The sequence below is a fragment of the Sphaerodactylus townsendi genome, linkage group LG05, assembly GCF_021028975.2.
Source record: "Sphaerodactylus townsendi isolate TG3544 linkage group LG05, MPM_Stown_v2.3, whole genome shotgun sequence".
Lineage (NCBI taxonomy): Eukaryota > Metazoa > Chordata > Lepidosauria > Squamata > Sphaerodactylidae > Sphaerodactylus > Sphaerodactylus townsendi.
The window spans coordinates 8,534,271-8,553,079 of record NC_059429.1 but is presented as its reverse complement, the minus strand read 5'-3'; the positions used below and the strand labels follow the sequence as shown (position 1 = coordinate 8,553,079).

The window sequence follows — 18,809 nt, the reverse complement described above, 5'->3', positions numbered from 1 at the left end:
CAACTCCAACTCCTCCTCCTCCTCCTCCTTCCTCCTCCTCCTCCTCCTCTTCTTCTTCTTCTTCTTCTTCTTCTTCCTTCTTCTTTTCCTCCTTCTCCTTCTCCTTCTCCTACTCCTTCTCCTCCTCCTCCTCCTCCTCCTCCTCCTCCTCCTCCTCCTCCTCCTCCTCCTTCTTCTTGTTCTTCTTCTTCTTCCATCCTTAAGATGTGTCTTTGTGTGGTGTAGGGGAAAGGGGGCCCTTTATTTCCCAGGTCCTTTACAACTACTTCCTTATATTGCCAAGAATTGCTTGTGGATTGTAGAACTAGCTTTCTGCTCGTTTGCCTCCTCGGTAGCCTTCTGTTTCTTACTAGTTGGCTGGTTAACAAATGTACAGGTAAGAAGAAGAAGAAGAAGAAGAAGAAGAAGAAGAAGAAGAAGAAGAAGAAGAAGAAGAAGAAGAAGAAGAAGAAGAAGAAGAGAAGAAGAGAGAAGGAGGAGGGAGGAGGAGGGAGGAAGGGAAGGGAGGAGGAGGAGGGAGGAGGGAGGAGGGAGGGAGGAGGAGGAGGAGGAGGAGGAGGAGTATTTGATTTATACCCCGTTGTTTCCTGCAAGGAGGCTCAAAGTGGCTTACAAACTCCCTTCCATGTATTGTCGAAGGCTTTCATGGGCAGATTCAACTGGTTCTGGTTAGGAACAAGATCCACCAGACCACGGCCACACAGTCCAGGAAACCCACCAGAACCACATTCCTTTCCCTTTCTCTCCCCACAACAGACACCTGGTGAGGTAGGTGGGGCTGAGAGAGTTCTGAGAGAACAGCGACTGGCCCGAGGTCACCCAGTAGGCTTTATCTGCAGGAGCAGGGAAACAAACCCAGTTCACCATATTAGAGTCCAGTGCTCATGTGGAAGAATGGGGATATCGAACCCGGTTCTCCAGATCAGAGTCCACCTGCTCTTAAACACTACACCGCGTTGGCTCGAGAAGAGTCCCTGCTCCTGTGCCCACAGATTTTGTCAGAGTGATGAGAAAATCATTTCTGTGCCCCACCCCCCCACCCCCCACTGCTACCCATGCCATACGTTTGATTGTGTTTGCCTTACTGTGTAAAAGCTGTGTAGCTCTTGCTTATTGAGGGCAAACAGGGCAGTGTAGTGCATGTTGGTGCATGTTGAAGGCAAATGGAGCAAAGGCCCGACTTGTCGACTTCCGGGGAGAGGCTCGTGGGCAAATCAGTAATACCCCAGTTTATTGTTGAAGGCTTTCCCGGCCAGAATCACTGGGGTGTTGTGGGTTTTCCGGGCTGCATGGCCGTGTTCTAGTAGCATTTTCTCCTGACGTTTTCCCCTGCATCTGTGGCTGGCCTCTTCAGAGGATCTGATGGCAGTAAAGCAAGTGGAGTCTATATACCTGTGGACTGTCCAGGGTGGGAGAAAGAACCATTTGCCTGTTAACCAGTGCAAAGGGGGCAACTAGCAAGCTTAATTTGTATGTGTTGGGTGGGATCCACCCATAATACTGATTTGTTCCTCGGATCTAGCAAGGCAGCCCCGAAGGTTATAAGACCCTTAATCCTCTCCCTCTCTTCGCTGGGTTGCAGAGTCATCCTCGTCTCGGGACATGCGTTTTCTCCCTCTTTCCACCCCCACCCCAAAAATCTCAGAGCTGCCCCCCCCCCCCCTCCATTCTTCTCCCCCATTACCAAACACCGTGCAGTTCGAGCCTTGGCCAGCGGGTGTCGCTGCGGAGCGGCCGCCTTTTGTGGTCCTGATGCTGCAGCCGCCAGCCCGTTATCCCAGCTGCCCGCATCCTCGCCCCGCAGCATCCTCGGCTGCGCAGCCCGCGCCGGGGCTCGGGGAATGGCCAGACTCCCAGCCAGCGAGCCCAGGCGGCCGGCGCAGCCCCAGCAGCCGCCTCGCGCCTCCCCCATGAGCAGCGGCGGCGGCAGCAGCTCTGAGCCCGAGGGCATGAAGGACCTGGATGCCATCAAGCTGTTTGTGGGCCAGATCCCCCGGAACCTGGAGGAGAAAGACCTGAAGCCCCTCTTCGAGCAGTTCGGCCAGATCTACGAGCTCACCGTGCTCAAAGACCGCTACACCGGCATGCACAAGGGTGAGCATCCTCTGCACGCTCCCTGGTTCCCTTCTCTCCTCTTCCTTCCCTCCTCGCCTGTTCCATTGGCCTCTCTTCCTTCATCCTTCCGGCGATTCTGGTTCCTTTCCCTCTGAATCCTTCCGCAGTTTGCATTTCAGCCTTGTATCCTCTCGGCTCTGCTTTAAAATTATCCCCACGATTCCGTCACCCTTTCCCCCTCCTCGTGTGGCCTCCTCGGCCATTCTTTGCCCCCTCTCCCCCTTCTTAAAAAGAAAAAAAAATCTCTGTTTTCCCCCGCCCATTCCTCCTAATTTTCCTCTTTGGTCCATCAAAATATGCAGATTTTCTCTCTCTCTCTCTTCTCTTTTCCTTCCCCACAGCCTCCCTTTCATTGCAAAGCCTTCACACTTGCTTTTTTGTCTGGGGCTTTGAAGCTGCCCCTCCAGATTGGCCAAGGGACCGGCGGTGGTCTTGTTTTGCACCCCCCCACCCCCGCCCCCCAAGATGGTTGAAAGCAATGTGAGAACTCCGTTTGTGTTAGAGGCAGTGGGAGATCCCCACCCCTCGCATGTGTTATGGGGGCCCTGAATCATCCCCCCCATCTTCATACTCTTCTGTTTCTGTATATTCTGTATATTCTGTATATTCTGTATATTCTCATGCCCATTTCTGCTTTCCTGGTTCAATCCTATCCTCCCCTGCCCCCCAAGCGATTACATCCCTTCTCCTATTTTTTTCCATTCTGTGGGCAGCTTGTCTTATTTAAGCTTTCGACCGAGGCAGCCGTGGGAACTTTAAACCTACTGGATGCGATTGCATTTGATAATGAGTGGGAACAGCCAGAGGGTCTGCTTGGGTCAGGGATCTTCAAACTATGGCCCTCCAGATGTTCATGGACTACAATTCCCATCAGCCCCAAGCCAGCAATGTGGCCAAGTGGGTAGGACTCCATGGGAATTGTAGTCTATGGTATCCTTTGGAAGAAACCATAATGACACTAACTGGTCAAGTTATCCACAGTACCTCCTTGGACCTGCCTTCCTGGCCAGTCCTAGGAAAGGAGTGTAATTGCTCGGAAACGTTTAATTTCCTGACACAGGTCATGACTTTTGGAATAGCATCTTCCGGACAGCCCTTCTGTAGGGACCCTGGGTTTGATTTCATGGGTATTATAAAGGACGGGACAGCATTGTGATGGGGTTCATGGCGGGAAGACTGGAACGTGGCTAGCTCTTCTGCTGGTGGATTCTTCACGCAGTTACCATCTCTCCTAAAAAATGGGCCTTCTGCCTGCTAAAACGTTCCTCACAGCCTGCGTGAGGTCGCACTGCTGTATGTTGATCTATCGTGGGGCTGAGAAACAGCGGCTGTTGACAATCCAAAGAAAGAAACACCCTCCTTGCTTCTATTCTTTTTTTTGCTTCCGATCAGATTCGTCCCAATTATAATGTGTGATTGTGAAAATGTGTGAGGAGAGGAATGTGTGGTAAGATTCCGCCCTCCACCCCCACCCCCCACCCCTTGCTGCCCCAGCTTTTGCTGGTTTTCTCATAGATACAATGAACCCACTATGAGAAGAAGAAGAGAAGAGTTTTGGATTTATATCCCTCCTTTCTCTCCTGCAGGAGACTCAAAGGGGCTGACAACTTCTCCTCAGCCCTTCCCCCTCACAAGCACAAACACCCTCTCGCGAGGTAGGTGGGGCTGAGAGAGCTCGGTGAAGCTGTGATCTAGCCCAAGGTCACCTAGCGGCGTGTGTGGGAGCACACAGGCTAATCTGGAATTCCCAAGATAAGCTCTCTACAGGCCTCAGGCCCGGCAGAGCTGGGAATCAAACCCGGTTCCCCCAGATTAGATACACGAGCTCTTAACCTCCTACGCCACTGGTGCTCCCTTCAGAGAACTTCTGAAGCTTGGCTGCTGTGGGTTTTCCACCAGGCTTACAAGCGTTAGAACAAAAGCGAACCCGGAGAAAGCATTTGACAGCCCCCTCCGCATTCCAGTCACGAACCCCTTCGACAATATATTCTGAGGTCTGCCTTTGAGAGAAATTAGTGCCTCTGACCGTGTACGCCTTTAGCTCTACCTTGTTCCGAGGAGCTCAGAGTGCATGTATAGTTCTTTGTGCTCACAGCAACCTTGTGAGGTAGGCTAGGCTGAAAGCCACTCTGTCTCCTGCAGGACTTCCCTTCCTTTCTTTGGGCCCATTCTACAGGATACAGTGGAAGTCACAGAGAAATTAGTGGGGTGCACTAGGACCCGGGGGGAATACACGTTCAGCTGCTGAGTTCAAGCAGACTAGAGGAAGGTATGCAGGCGTGTGCAGCCTCAATTTGTCTCAGAGCATGCAGCTCAACTAATCAAAAACAGGTTACTTGCTTGTTGTTGTTTTCAAAGGAGCACTTTTAAATGTTGCTTTTAAATCGCTGCTTTTAAATGTTTTAACTGTCTTCTATTGTTATTTCCATATGTTGTACACGTAGCCCAAGAGCCCTTGAGGGGATGGGGGTGGTATAAAGTTTTAAGAAAATAGGAGTATAGATAAGCCAAACCAATAAATAAATAAATCGTAAATAAATAAATAAATAAATAAATACTCTAAATAAAACCCAAATGGGCCTCCATGGTGCAAGTTCAAATACCTCTCTAAAGAGGAAAATTAATTCCGACCAGAACTTTTGGTTATAACGCTTGTGACAGAAAGCATAGTTTGAGTGAGTATTAGACATAACAGTGGTGGTGAACCTTTGGCACTCCAGATGTTATGGACTACAATCTCCAATTGGCCAAGTGCTGGCAAGGGCTGATGGGAAATTGTAGTCCATAAGCTTATCTGAGTGGAACCAGTGTCTGGCCACCTGCTGAACTAGAAGATCAAGAAAACCCACAGATTCGTTGGCTTCAAACCCCCATATGTGTAGCAAAAGCTTACTGGGTGACCTTAGGGTGAGCCACACTCTCAGCCGAATGTGGTGGGATTCAACCCGATTCAGCATTTTGGGCAGCTTCTACTACTGAACCGAGCGGTACCCTGGTAGCCACTGTTGAGTTCAGCCGAACCCGATTTGTTAAAAAGCGGGCTTTCCAAATTACTTGTAGGAGCCCTAGCAGCCAACCGGAATGAGCAAGGTTTGCCTAAGTCATGTTAGAACTGTTCCCACCCTGTCACTTGGGGTTGTTGTGAGAATAAAATGGAGAAAGAAGGGAATGTTGTAACTCAGCTTTGGGTTCCCATTGGCAAGGAGGCAGGGTGTGAATAAAGTAAATAAATCCCTATTTGCCCAATAAAGAGATTTTTAACACTACTTTAATCCTGCCTCTTCTTCCAATGAGTTCAGTGATATAATTGTTTCCTTACACATGTCTGTGTTGTGTGCTAGTATGAGAAAGTTGAGCCAGGTCCCAGATTTCTCAGGGAGCTTGACAGCCAAGTCAGGACTTGAACTCGGGTCTTGGAGCAGCAGTGGCGTAGGAGGTTCAGAGCTCGTGTGTATCTAATCTGGAGGAACCGGGTTTGATTCCCAGCTCTCCGCCTTACGCCTGATGTTTCTCGTGGAGGCTTCTATCTATGCTTGAGATTCAGATTAGATTAGCCAACCTGTGCACTCCACACCTGCCTAATTTAGCTGGGTGACTCTTTTGGGCTAGATCACAGCTTCTGGAGACTCTCTCAGCATTCCCACCTACCTCATGGCAAGGGTGTTTGTTGTGAGGGGAAAAGGGCAGGAGAGAGATTATGTAAGTCCCTTGGGAGTCTCCTGCAGGAGAGAAAGGGGGGATATAAATCCAAACTCCTCCTCCTCCTCCTCCTCCTCCTCCTTCAATGAGTTCAGTGATATAATTGTTTCCTTACACAGGTCTGTGAGGTATGCTAGCATGAGAAAGTTGAGCCAGGTCCCAGATTTCTCAGGGAGCTTGACAGCCAAGTCAGGACTTGAACTCGGGTCCTGTGCTTCAGGTTTCTAACCTCTCTATTCCAAGGAGCTTCCTGTAAGTGCTGTGGTAGGATAGTGGGCACGGGGGAGGAATTTTTTCTGAATTCGATTTCAAAGAGGAGGCAGCAGCCGTTTTTGGCTTCCCATCCTCCGATCCACAGCCCGGATCACAGTTCCAATTCCCTTTAACCCGGGGGTGTCCAACTCTGGCCCTCCAGCTGTACATGAACTACGATTCCCATCAGCCCCTGATAGTCCATGAATAGCTGGAGGGCCAGAAGAGATTTAATTCGATTCATTTAATTCTAATTTAGTTTATACGCCGGCCCCATCCCCGAAGGGAACTCTGGGCAGTGTACAGCATATAAAACCATAAACTACCATCATGGCCTACAATACGGTAAAAGCAGCAATGGTTACTTCCTAGTGAAAAGCATACTCACAAAAGACCTTCTTATTTAACTTAAACTTCAACTTAATCCTCCTAAAAGGAGAGGGGAGGGACTGGTGGGTCCTCGATGATATTGAGAACCCATGGAATGCGCGGGGGGGCACCATCTCATGGCGGCTGGCCTCTCCAAAGGCCCAGTGGAAACAACTCAGTCTTACAGGCCCTGCGAGGAAATGGCGAATTGAGGTCCCAGCGGGGTGGGACAGCTTGGAGGAAAAGAGTGTCTCCACCATTTTGGGCAGGAGGCCAGAGCCTGGTAAAGAAGGCCCTGGCCCGAGTGGAGGCCAGCCACATCCTTGAGGAGCCGGGGATCTCCAGTAGGAAGTTGGATACTTCTGCCTTAACATCAGTACTGCTTTGATTTGTTGTCATCTCTGACTGTAACAATAGGGGTCACAAGCTGGCTCCATAACTTGAATATGTTTTTCCACCTGGATTGCATCTCAGCACCAATCATGTGTGAAAGAGACGGGTCTTTTGGCTCCTTTGGGATTGGCTGCTGACTGTACCGTGTTTTGGATTACAACGGTCCTGAAAAATGGACCCAAAATCCTCTCTGTCCGCAACGTTGTTGCTGGGAGTCCGCCTGGTGTCGGAGTTACATGCAACTGGACTCTAATCTGGAGAATCCAGTTCCCTCTACTCCCTCCCACTACTGAGGCCGGGCAGAGTCTCGATCTTGGCTAAACTCAGGTTTGTTTCCCTGCTCCGCCACATGAAGCCTGCTGAGTGACATTGGGCTAGTCTCTGTTCTCTCAGAACTCTCTCAGCCCCACAGGTCTGTAGTGGGGAGAGGAAGGTGGGCCACTGCGAGTAGCAGAGAGCTGGACTAAGATGGACTCTGGTCACAGTCCAGCAGGAAGGCTCTCTTATGTTCTTAAGGCCATTGCTTTCCGCCCTGCAGGTGAGCTCCCAAAGGAACCTGGTGGGCCACTGTGAGTAGCAGAGTGCTGGACTAGATGGACTCTGGTCTGATCCAGCAGGCTCTCTCTTATGTTCTTAAGGCCATTGCTTTCACACCTGCCTGTGAGCTCCCAGGGCACCTGGTGGCCACTAGGTGACTTGAGAGCTGGACTAGATGGACTCTGGTCTGATCCAGCAGGCTCTCTCTTATGTTCTTAAGGCCATTGCTTTCACACCCTGCAGGTGAGGCTCCCAAAAGGCACCTGGTTAGGGCCACTGCAGTAGCAGAGAGCTGAGACTAGATGGACTCTGGGGTCACCAGTCCAGCAGGCTCTCTCTCTTATGTTCTTAAGGCCATTGCTTTCACACCTGTAGCCCAGGCTCCCAAAGGCACCCTGGTGGGCCACTGCGGTAGCAGAGAGCTGGACTAGATGGACTCTGGTCTGATCCAGCAGGCTCTCACTTATGTTCTTAAGGCCATTGCTTTCACACCCTGCCTGTGAGCTCCCAGGCACACCTGGTGTAGACCCACTTCTGCAGTAGCAGAGAGCTGGACTAAGATGGACTCTGGTCTGATCCAGCAGAAGTTTGCTCTGTTCTTATGTTCTTGAGGCCATTGCTTTCACCTCCTGCAGTGAGCTCCCAAAGGCACCTGGTGGGCCACTACTGCGAGTAGCAGAGAGCTGGACTAGATGGACTCTGGTCTGATCCAGACTAGGCTCTCTCTTATGTTCTTAAAGGCCATTGCTTTCACACCCTGCCTGTGAGCTCCCAAAAGGCACCTGGTGGGGCCACTGTGAGTAGCAAGAGTGCTGGGACTAGATGGACTCTGAAGATTCTGATCCAGCAGGCTCTCTCTTGTATGTTCTTAAAGGCCATTGCTCACACACTCCTGCCTGTGAGCCTCCCAAAGGCACCTGGTGGGCCTTTGTGAGTAGCAGAGTGCTGGACTAGATGGACTCTGGTCTGATATCCAGCAGACTGGTTCTTATGTTCTTAAGAGCCATTGCTTTCACACACCCCTGCCTGTGAGCTCCCAAAGGCACCTGGTGGAGCCACTGCAGTGTAGCAGAGAGCTGGACTTAAGATGGACTCTGGTCTGATCCGATCAGCATGGCTCTCTCTTATGTTCTTAAGGCCATTGCTTTCACCACCCACCACCGTGAGGCTCCCAAAAGGCACCTGGTGGGCCACTGTGAGTAGCAGAGGTGCTGGACTAGATGGACTCTGGTCTGATCCAGCAGGCTCTCTCTTATGTTCTTAAGGCCATTGCTTTCACACACCTGCCTGTGAGGCTCTCCAAAGGCACCGGTGAGGCCCACTGTGAGTAGCAGAGAGAGCTGGACAATAGATGGACTCTGGTCTGATCCAGCGAAGGCTCTCTCTTATGTTCTTAAAGGCCATTGCTTTCACACACCCCCCCTGCCTGAGCTCCCAAAGGCACCTGGTGGGCCACTGTGAGGTAGCAAGAGTGCTGTGGACTAGATGGACTTTCTGGTCTGATCCAGCAGGCTCTCTCTTATGTTCTTAAAGGCCATTGCTTTCACATCCTGCCATGTGAGGCTCCCAAAGGCACCTGGTGGAGCCACTAAGGTAGCAGAGAGCTGGACTAGATGGACTCTGGTCTGATCCAGCAGGCTCTCTCTTATGTTCTTAAGGCCATTGCTTTCACACCCTGCCTGTGAGCTCCCAAAGGCACCTGGTGGGCCACTGCAGTAGCAGAGCTGGACTAGATGGACTCTGGTCTGATCCAGCAGGCTCTCTCTTATGTTCTTAAGGCCATTGCTTTCACATCCTGCCTGTGAGCTCCCAAAAGGCACCTGGTGGGCCACTGCAGTAGCAGAGAGCTGGACTAGATGGACTCTGGTCTGATCCAGCAGGCTCTCTCTTATGTTCTTAAGGCCATTGCTTTCACCTCCTGCATTGAGCTCCCAAAGGCACCTGGTGGAGCCACTTTCTGCGAGTAGCAGAGAACTGGACTAAGATGGACTCTGGTCTGATCCAACAGGCTCTCTCTTATGTTCTTAAGGCCATTGCTTTCACCTCCTGCATTGTTGGAAGCTCCCAAAGGCACCTGGTGGGCCACTGTGAGTAGCAGAGAGCTGGACTAGATGGACTCTGGTCTGATCCAGCAGGCTCTCTCTTATGTTCTTAAGGCCATTGCTTTCACATCCCTGCCAGTGAGCTCCCAAAGGCACCTGGTGGGCCACTGCGAGTAGCAGAGTGCTGGACTAGATGGACTCTGGTCTGATCCAGCAGGCTCTTTCTTATGTTCTTAAGGCCATTGCTTTCACCTCCTGCCTCTGAGCTCCCCAAGGCACCTGGTGGGCCACTGCGAGTAGCAGAGTGCTGGACTAGATGGACTCTGGTCTGATCCAGCAGGCTCTTTCTTATGTTCTTAAGGCCATTGCTTTCACCTCCTGCATGTGAGCTCCCAACGGCACCTGGTGGGCCACTGCGAGTAGCAGAGAGCTGGACTAGATGGACTCTGGTCTGATCCAGCAGACTGGTTCTTATGTTCTTAAGGCCATTGCTTTCACATCCTGCCAGTGAGCTCCCAAAGGCACCTGGTGGGCCACTGCGAGTAGCAGAGTGCTGGACTAGATGGACTCTGGTCTGATCCAGCAGGCTCTCTCTTATGTTCTTAAGGCCATTGCTTTCACACCCTGCCTGTGAGCTCCCAAAGGCACCTGGTGGGCCACTGCGAGTAGCAGAGAGCTGGACTAGATGGACTCTGGTCTGATCCAGCAGGCTCTCTCTTATGTTCTTAAGGCCATTGCTTTCACATCCTGCCTGTGAGCTCCCAAAGGCACCTGGTGGGCCACTGCGAGTAGCAGAGAGCTGGACTAGATGGACTCTGGTCTGATCCAGCAGGCTCTCTCTTATGTTCTTAAGGCCATTGCTTTCACATCCTGCATGTGAGCTCCCAAAGGCACCTGGTGGGCCACTGCGAGTAGCAGAGAGCTGGACTAGATGGACTCTGGTCTGATCCAGCAGGCTCTCTCTTATGTTCTTAAGGCCATTGCTTTCACACCCTGCCTGTGAGCTCCCAAAGGCACCTGGTGGGCCACTGCGAGTAGCAGAGAGCTGGACTAGATGGACTCTGGTCTGATCCAGCAGGCTCACTCTTATGTTCTTAAGGCCATTGCTTTCACCTCCTGCACGTGAGCTCCCAAAGGCACCTGGTGGGCCACTGCGAGTAGCAGAGAGCTGGACTAGATGGACTCTGGTCTGATCCAGCAGGCTCACTCTTATGTTCTTAAGGCCATTGCTTTCACATCCTGCCTGTGAGCTCCCAAAGGCACCTGGTGGGCCACTGCGAGTAGCAGAGAGCTGGACTAGATGGACCCTGGTCTGATCCAGCAGGCTAGTTCTTATGTTCTTAAGGCCATTGCTTTCACATCCTGCCTGTGAGCTCCCAAAGGCACCTGGTGGGCCACTGCGAGTAGCAGAGAGCTGGACTAGATGGACTCTGGTCTGATCCAGCAGACTAGTTCTTATGTTCTTAAGGCCATTGCTTTCACATCCTGCCTGTGAGCTCCCAAAGGCACCTGGTGGGCCACTGCGAGTAGCAGAGAGCTGGACTAGATGGACTCTGGTCTGATCCAGCAGGCGAGTTCTTATGTTCTTAAGGCCATTGCTTTCACATCCTGCCTGTGAGCTCCCAAAGGCACCTGGTGGGCCACTGCGAGTAGCAGAGAGCTGGACTAGATGGACTCTGGTCTGATCCAGCAGGCTCTCTCTTATGTTCTTAAGGCCATTGCTTTCACACCCTGCCTGTGAGCTCCCAAAGGCACCTGGTGGGCCACTGCGAGTAGCAGAGTGCTGGACTAGATGGACTCTGGTCTGATCCAGCAGGCTCTTTCTTATGTTCTTAAGGCCATTGCTTTCACATCCTGCCTGTGAGCTCCCAAAAGGCACCTGGTGGGCCACTGCGAGTAGCAGAGAGCTGGACTAGATGGACTCTGGTCTGATCCAGCTGGCTCTTTCTTATGTTCTTAAGGCCATTGCTTTCACATCCTGCCTGTGAGCTCCCAAAAGGCACCTGGTGGGCCACTGCGAGTAGCAGAGTACTGGACTAGATGGACTCTGGTCTGATCCAGCAGGCTCGTTCTTATGTTCTTAAGGCCATTGCTTTCACATCCTGCCTGTGAGCTCCCAAAGGCACCTGGTGGGCCACTGTGAGTAGCAGAATGCTGGACTAGATGGACTCTGGTCTGATCCAGCAGGCTCTCTCTTATGTTCTTAAGGCCATTGCTTTCACCTCCTGCCTGTGAGCTCCCAAAAGGCACCTGGTGGGCCACTGCGAGTAGCAGAGAGCTGGACTAGATGGACTCTGGTCTGATCCAGCAGGCTAGTTCTTATGTTCTTAAGGCCATTGCTTTCACCTCCTGCCTGTGAGCTCCCAAAGGCACCTGGTGGGCCACTGCGAGTAGCAGAGAGCTGGACTAGATGGACTCTGGTCTGATCCAGCAGGCTTGTTCTTATGTTCTTAAGGCCATTGCTTTCACCTCCTGCCTGTGAGCTCCCAAAGGCACCTGGTGGGCCACTGCGAGTAGCAGAAGAGCTGGACTAGATGGACCCTGGTCTGATCCAGCAGGCTCTCGTTCTTATGTTCTTAAGGCCATTGCTTTCACCTCCTGCATGTGAGCTCCCAAAGGCACCTGGTGGGCCACTGCGAGTAGCAGAGAGCTGGACTAGATGGACCCTGGTCTGATCAGCAGACTCGTTCTTATGTTCTTAAGGCCATTGCTTTCACCTCCTGCCTGGTGTGAGCTCCCAAAGGCACCTGGTGGGCCACTGCGAGTAGCAGAGAGCTGGACTAGATGGACTCTGGTCTGATCCAGCAGGCTCTCTCTTATGTTCTTAAGGCCATTGCATTCACATCCTACATGTGAGCTCCCAAAGGCACCTGGTGGGCCCTGCAAGTAGCAGAGAGCTGGACTAGATGGACTTTGGTCTGATCCAGCTGGCTAGTTCTTATGTTCTTAAGGCCATTGCTTTCACATCCTGCCTGTGAGCTCCCAAAGGCACCTGGTGGGCCACTGCGAGTAGCAGAGAGCTGGACTAGATGGACTCTGGTCTGATCCAGCAGGCTCACTCTTATGTTCTTAAGGCCATTGCTTTCACATCCTGCCTGTGAGCTCCCAAAGGCACCTGGTGGGCCACTGCGAGTAGCAGAGAGCTGGACTAGATGGACTCTGGTCTGATCCAGCAGGCTAGTTCTTATGTTCTTAAGGCCATTGCTTTCACCTCCTGCCTGTGAGCTCCCAAAGGCACCTGGTGGGCCACTGCGAGTAGCAGAGTGCTGGACTAGATGGACTCTGGTCTGATCCAGCAGGCTCTCTCTTATGTTCTTAAGGCCATTGCTTTCACCTCCTGCCTGTGAGCTCCCAATGACACCTGGTGGGCCACTGCGAGTAGCAGAGAGCTGGACTAAATGGACTCTGGTCTGCTCCAGCAGGCTCTCTCTTATGTTCTTAAGGCCATTGCTTTCACCTCCTGCCTGTGAGCTCCCAAAGGCACCTGGTGGGCCACTGCGAGTAGCAGAGAGCTGGACTAGATGGACTCTGGTCTGATCCAGCAGGCTCTCTCTTATGTTCTTAAGGCCATTGCTTTCACATCCTGCACGTGAGCTCCCAAAGGCACCTGGTGGGCCACTGCGAGTAGCAGAGAGCTGGACTAGATGGACTCTGGTCTGATCCAGCAGGCTAGTTCTTATGTTCTTAAGGCCATTGCTTTCACATCCTGCAGGTGAGCTCCCAAAGGCACCTGGTGGGCCACTGCGAGTAGCAGAGAGCTGGACTAGATGGACTCTGGTCTGATCCAGCAGGCTAGTTCTTATGTTCTTAAGGCCATTGCTTTCACCTCCTGCATGTGAGCTCCCAAAGGCACCTGGTGGGCCACTGCGAGTAGCAGAGAGCTGGACTAGATGGACTCTGGTCTGATCCAGCAGGCTAGTTCTTATGTTCTTAAGGCCATTGCTTTCACATCCTGCACGTGAGCTCCCAAAGGCACCTGGTGGGCCACTGCGAGTAGCAGAGAGCTGGACTAGATGGACTCTGGTCTGATCCAGCAGGCTCTCTCTTATGTTCTTAAGGCCATTGCTTTCACATCCTGCACGTGAGCTCCCAAAGGCACCTGGTGGGCCACTGTGAGTAGCAGAGAGCTGGACTAGATGGACTCTGGTCTGATCCAGCAGGCTTGTTCTTATGTTCTTAAGGCCATTGCTTTCACCTCCTGCCTGTGAGCTCCCAAAGGCACCTGGTGGGCCACTGCGAGTAGCAGAGAGCTGGACTAGATGGACTCTGGTCTGATCCAGCAGGCTCTCTCTTATGTTCTTAAGGCCATTGCTTTCACACCCTGCCTGTGAGCTCCCAAAGGCACCTGGTGGGCCACTGCGAGTAGCAGAGAGCTGGACTAGATGGACTCTGGTCTGATCCAGCAGGCTCTTTCTTATGTTCTTAAGGCCATTGCTTTCACCTCCTGCCTGTGAGCTCCCAAAGGCACCTGGTGGGCCACTGCGAGTAGCAGAGAGCTGGACTAGATGGACTCTGGTCTGATCCAGCAGGCTCTCTCCTATGTTCTTAAGGCCATTGCTTTCACCTCCCTGCCATGTGAGCTCCCAAAGGCACCTGGTGGGCCACTGCGAGTAGCAGAGAGCTGGACTAGATGGACTCTGGTCTGATCCAGCAGGCTTGTTCTTATGTTCTTAAGGCCAGTGCTTCACCCTCTTGCATGTGAGCTCCCAAAGGCACCTGGTGGGCCACTGCGAGTAGCAGAGTGCTGGACTAGATGGACTCTGGTCTGATCCAGCAGGCTTGTTCTTATGTTCTTAAGGCCATTGCTTTCACCTCCTGCATGTGAGCTCCCAAAGGCACCTGGTGGGCCACTGCGAGTAGCAGAGTGCTGGACTAGATGGACTCTGGTCTGATCCAGCAGGCTCCTTCTTATGTTCTTAAGGCCATTGCTTTCACCTCCTGCCTGTGAGCTCCCAAAGGCACCTGGTGGGCCACTGCGAGTAGCAGAGAGCTGGACTAGATGGACTCTGGTCTGATCCAGCTGGCTTGTTCTTATGTTCTTAAGGCCATTGCTTTCACCTCCTGCAGGTGAGCTCCCAAAGGCACCCTGGTGGAGCCACTCTGCATAGCAGAGTGCTGGACTAGATGGACTCTGGTCTGATCCAGCAGGCTCGTTCTTATGTTCTTAAGTCCATTGCTTTCACATCCTGCACGTGAGCTCCCAAAAGGCACCTGGTGGAGCCACTCTGCAGTAGCAGAGAGCTGGACTAGATGGACTCTGGTCTGATCCAAGCAGGCTCTCTCTTATGTTCTTAAGGCCATTGCTTTCACCTCCTGCCCTGTGAGCTCCCAAAGGCACCTGGTGGAGCCACTGCAGTAGCAGAGTGCTGGACTAGATGGACTCTGGTCTGATCCAGCAGGCTCTTTCTTATGTTCTTAAGGGCATTGGTTGCACCTCCTGCCTGTGAGCTCCCAAAGGCACCTGGTGGGCCACTGCGAGTAGCAGAGAGCTGGACTAGATGGACTCTGGTCTGATCCAGCTGGCTTGTTCTTATGTTCTTAAGGCCATTGCTTTCACCTCCTGCCTGTGAGCTCCCAAAGGCACCTGGTGGGCCACTGCGAGTAGGAGAGAGCTGGACTAGATGGACTCTGGTCTGATCCAGCAGGCTAGTTCTTATGTTCTTAAGGCCATTGCTTTCACATCCTGCCTGTGAGCTCCCAAAGGCACCTGGTGGGCCACTGCGAGTAGCAGAGAGCTGGACTAGATGGACTCTGGTCTGATCCAGCAGGCTAGTTCTTATGTTCTTAAGGCCATTGCTTTCACATCCTGCAGGTGAGCTCCCAAAGGCACCTGGTGGGCCACTGCGAGTAGCAGAGAGCTGGACTAGATGGACTGTGGTCTGATCCAGCAGGCTCTCTCTTATGTTCTTAAGGCCATTGCTTTCACATCCTGCCTGTGAGCTCCCAAAGGCACCTGGTGGGCCACTGTGGGTAGCAGAGTGCTGGACTAGATGGACTCTGGTCTGATCCAGCAGGCTCTCTCTTATGTTCTTAAGGCCATTGCTTTCACATCCTGCCTGTGAGCTCCCAAAGGCACCTGGTGGGCCACTGCGAGTAGCAGAGAGCTGGACTAGATGGACTCTGGTCTGATCCAGCAGGCTCTCTCTTATGTTCTTAAGGCCATTGCTTTCACATCCTGCAGGTGAGCTCCCAAAGGCACCTGGTGGGCCACTGCGAGTAGCAGAGAGCTGGACTAGATGGACTCTGGTCTGATCCAGCAGGCTCGTTCTTATGTTCTTAAGGCCATTGCTTTCACATCCTGCCTGTGAGCTCCCAAAGGCACCTGGTGGGCCACTGCGAGTAGCAGAGAGCTGGACTAGATGGACTCTGGTCTGATCCAGCAGGCTCTCTCTTATGTTCTTAAGGCCATTGCTTTCACACCCTGCCTGTGAGCTCCCAAAGGCACCTGGTGGGCCACTGCGAGTAGCAGAGAGCTGGACTAGATGGACTCTGGTCTGATCCAGCAGGCTCTCTCTTATGTTCTTAAGGCCATTGCTTTCACATCCTGCCTGTGAGCTCCCAAAGGCACCTGGTGGGCCACTGCGAGTAGCAGAGAGCTGGACTAGATGGACTCTGGTCTGATCCAGCAGGCTCTCTCTTATGTTCTTAAGGCCATTGCTTTCACCTCCTGCAGGTGAGCTCCCAAAGGCACCTGGTGGGCCACTGCGAGTAGCAGAGAGCTGGACTAGATGGACTCTGGTCTGATCCAGCAGGCTCTTTCTTATGTTCTTAAGGCCATTGCTTTCACCTCCTGCCTGTGAGCTCCCAAAGGCACCTGGTGGGCCACTGCGAGTAGCAGGGAGCTGGACTAGATGGACTCTGGTCTGATCCAGCAGGCTCTTTTTTATGTTCTTAAGGCCATTGCTTTCACCTCCTGCCTGTGAGCTCCCGAAGGCACCTGGTGGGCCACTGCGAGTAGCAGAGAGCTGGACTAGATGGACTCTGGTCTGATCTACCAGGCTCGTTCTTATGTTCTTAAAGCCATTGCTTTCACCTCCTGCCATGAGCTCCCAAAGGCACCTGGTGGGCCACTGCGAGTAGCAGAGAGCTGGACTAGATGGACTGTGGTCTGATCCAGCAGGCTCTCTCTTATGTTCTTAAGGCCATTGCTTTCACATCCTGCACGTGAGCTCCCAAAGGCACCTGGTGGGCGACGGAGAGTAGCAGAGTGCTGGACTAGATGGACTGTGGTCTGATCCAGCAGGCTCTCTCTTATGTTCTTAAGGCCATTGCTTTCACACCCTGCAGGTGAGCTCCCAAAGGCACCTGGTGGGCCACTGCGAGTAGCAGAGAGCTGGACTAGATGGACTGTGGTCTGATCCAGCAGGCTCTCTCTTATGTTCTTAAGGCCATTGCTTTCACACCCTGCCTGTGAGCTCCCAAAGGCACCTGGTGGGCCACTTTACATATCAGAGTGCTGGAGTAGATGGACACTGTTCTGATCCAGCAGGCCCCCTCTTATTTTCTTAAGGCCATTGCTTTCACACCCTGCAGGTGAGCTCCCAAAGGCACCTGGTGGGCCACTGCGAGTAGCAGAGAGCTGGACTAGATGGACTCTGGTCTGATCCAGCAGGCTCTCTCTTATGTTCTTAAGGCCATTGCTTTCACACCCTGCAGGTGAGCTCCCAAAGGCACCTGGTGGGCCACTGCGAGTAGCAGAGAGCTGGACTAGATGGACTGTGGTCTGATCCAGCAGGCTCTCTCTTATGTTCTTAAGGCCATTGCTTTCACATCCTGCACGTGAGCTCCCAAAGGCACCTGGTGGGCCACTGCGAGTAGCAGAGAGCTGGACTAGATGGACTGTGGTCTGATCCAGCAGGCTCTCTCTTATGTTCTTAAGGCCATTGCTTTCACATCCTGCACGTGAGCTCCCAAAGGCACCTGGTGGGCCACTGCGAGTAGCAGAGTGCTGGACTAGATGGACTGTGGTCTGATCCAGCAGGCTCTCTCTTATGTTCTTAAGGCCATTGCTTTCACATCCTGCACGTGAGCTCCCAAAGGCACCTGGTGGGCCACTGCGAGTAGCAGAGTGCTGGACTAGATGGACTCTGGTCTGATCCAGCAGGCTCTCTCTTATGTTCTTAAGGCCATTGCTTTCACCTCCTGCAGGTGAGCTCCCAAAGGCACCTGGTGGGCCACTGCGAGTAGCAGAGAGCTGGACTAGATGGACTGTGGTCTGATCCAGCAGGCTCTCTCTTATGTTCTTAAGGCCATTGCTTTCACATCCTGCACGTGAGCTCCCAAAGGCACCTGGTGGGCCACTGCGAGTAGCAGAGAGCTGGACTAGATGGACTCTGGTCTGATCCAGCAGGCTCTCTCTTATGTTCTTAAGGCCATTGCTTTCACATCCTGCACGTGAGCTCCCAAAGGCACCTGGTGGGCCACTGCGAGTAGCAGAGAGCTGGACTAGATGGACTCTGGTCTGATCCAGCAGGCGAGTTCTTATGTATTTAAAGCCAGTGCTTTCACATCCTGCATGTGAGCTCCCAATGGCACCTGGTGGGCCACTGCGATAGCAGAGAGCTGGACTAGATGGACTCTGGTCTGATCCAGCAGGCTCTCTCTTATGTTCTTAAGGCCATTGCTTTCACATCCTGCACGTGAGCTCCCAAAGGCACCTGGTGGGCCACTGCGAGTAGCAGAGAGAGCTGGACTAGATGGACTCTGGTCTGATCCAGCAGGCTCTCTCTTTTATGTTCTTAAGGCCATTGCTTTCACATCCTGCCAGTGAGCTCCCAAAAGGCACCTGGTGGGCCACTGCGAGTAGCACAGAGCTGGACTAGATGGACTATGGTCTGATCCAGCAGGCTCTCTCTTATGTTCTTAAGGCCATTGCTTTCACATCCTGCCTTGAGCTCCCAAAGGCACCTGGTGGGCCACTGCGAGTAGCAGAGAACTGCAGTAGATGGCCTGTCGGCTGATCAGCAGGCTCTCTCTTATGTTCTTAAAGGCCATTGCTTTCACATCCTGCAGGTGAGCTCCCAAAGGCACCTGGTGGGCCACTGCGAGTAGCAGAGAGCTGGACTAGATGGACTCTGGTCTGAGCCAGCAGGCTCTCTCTTATATGTTTTTAAGGCCATTGCTTTCACATCCTGCACGTGAGCTCCCAAAGGCACCTGGTGGGCCACTGCGAGTAGCAGAGTGCTGGACTAGATGGACTGTGGTCTGATCCAGCAGGCTCTCTCTTATGTTCATAAGGCCATTGCTTTCACATCCTGCAGGTGAGCTCCCCAAAGGCACCTGGTGGGCCACTGCGAGTAGCAGAGAGCTGGACTAGATGGACTCTGGTCTGATCCAGCAGGCTAGTTCTTATGTTCTTATGTTCTTAAGGCCCTTGCTTTCACATCCTGCCTGTGAGCTCCC

At 52.6% G+C, this 18,809-nt stretch overlaps 1 protein-coding gene across 1 annotated transcript in view; it reads left to right on the top strand.

The window, feature by feature from the left end:
- The first annotated feature begins 1,755 nt into the window (after positions 1 to 1,755).
- CELF5 (CUGBP Elav-like family member 5) overlaps positions 1,756 to 18,809 on the top strand; it is a 108,763-nt gene continuing 91,709 nt past the window's right edge. Inside the window, exon 1 of the mRNA XM_048497758.1 lies at positions 1,756 to 2,094. Within this exon, the coding sequence (XP_048353715.1) occupies positions 1,842 to 2,094 (253 nt within the window). The 5' untranslated portion in view covers positions 1,756 to 1,841. The remainder of the gene's footprint in view (positions 2,095 to 18,809) is intronic.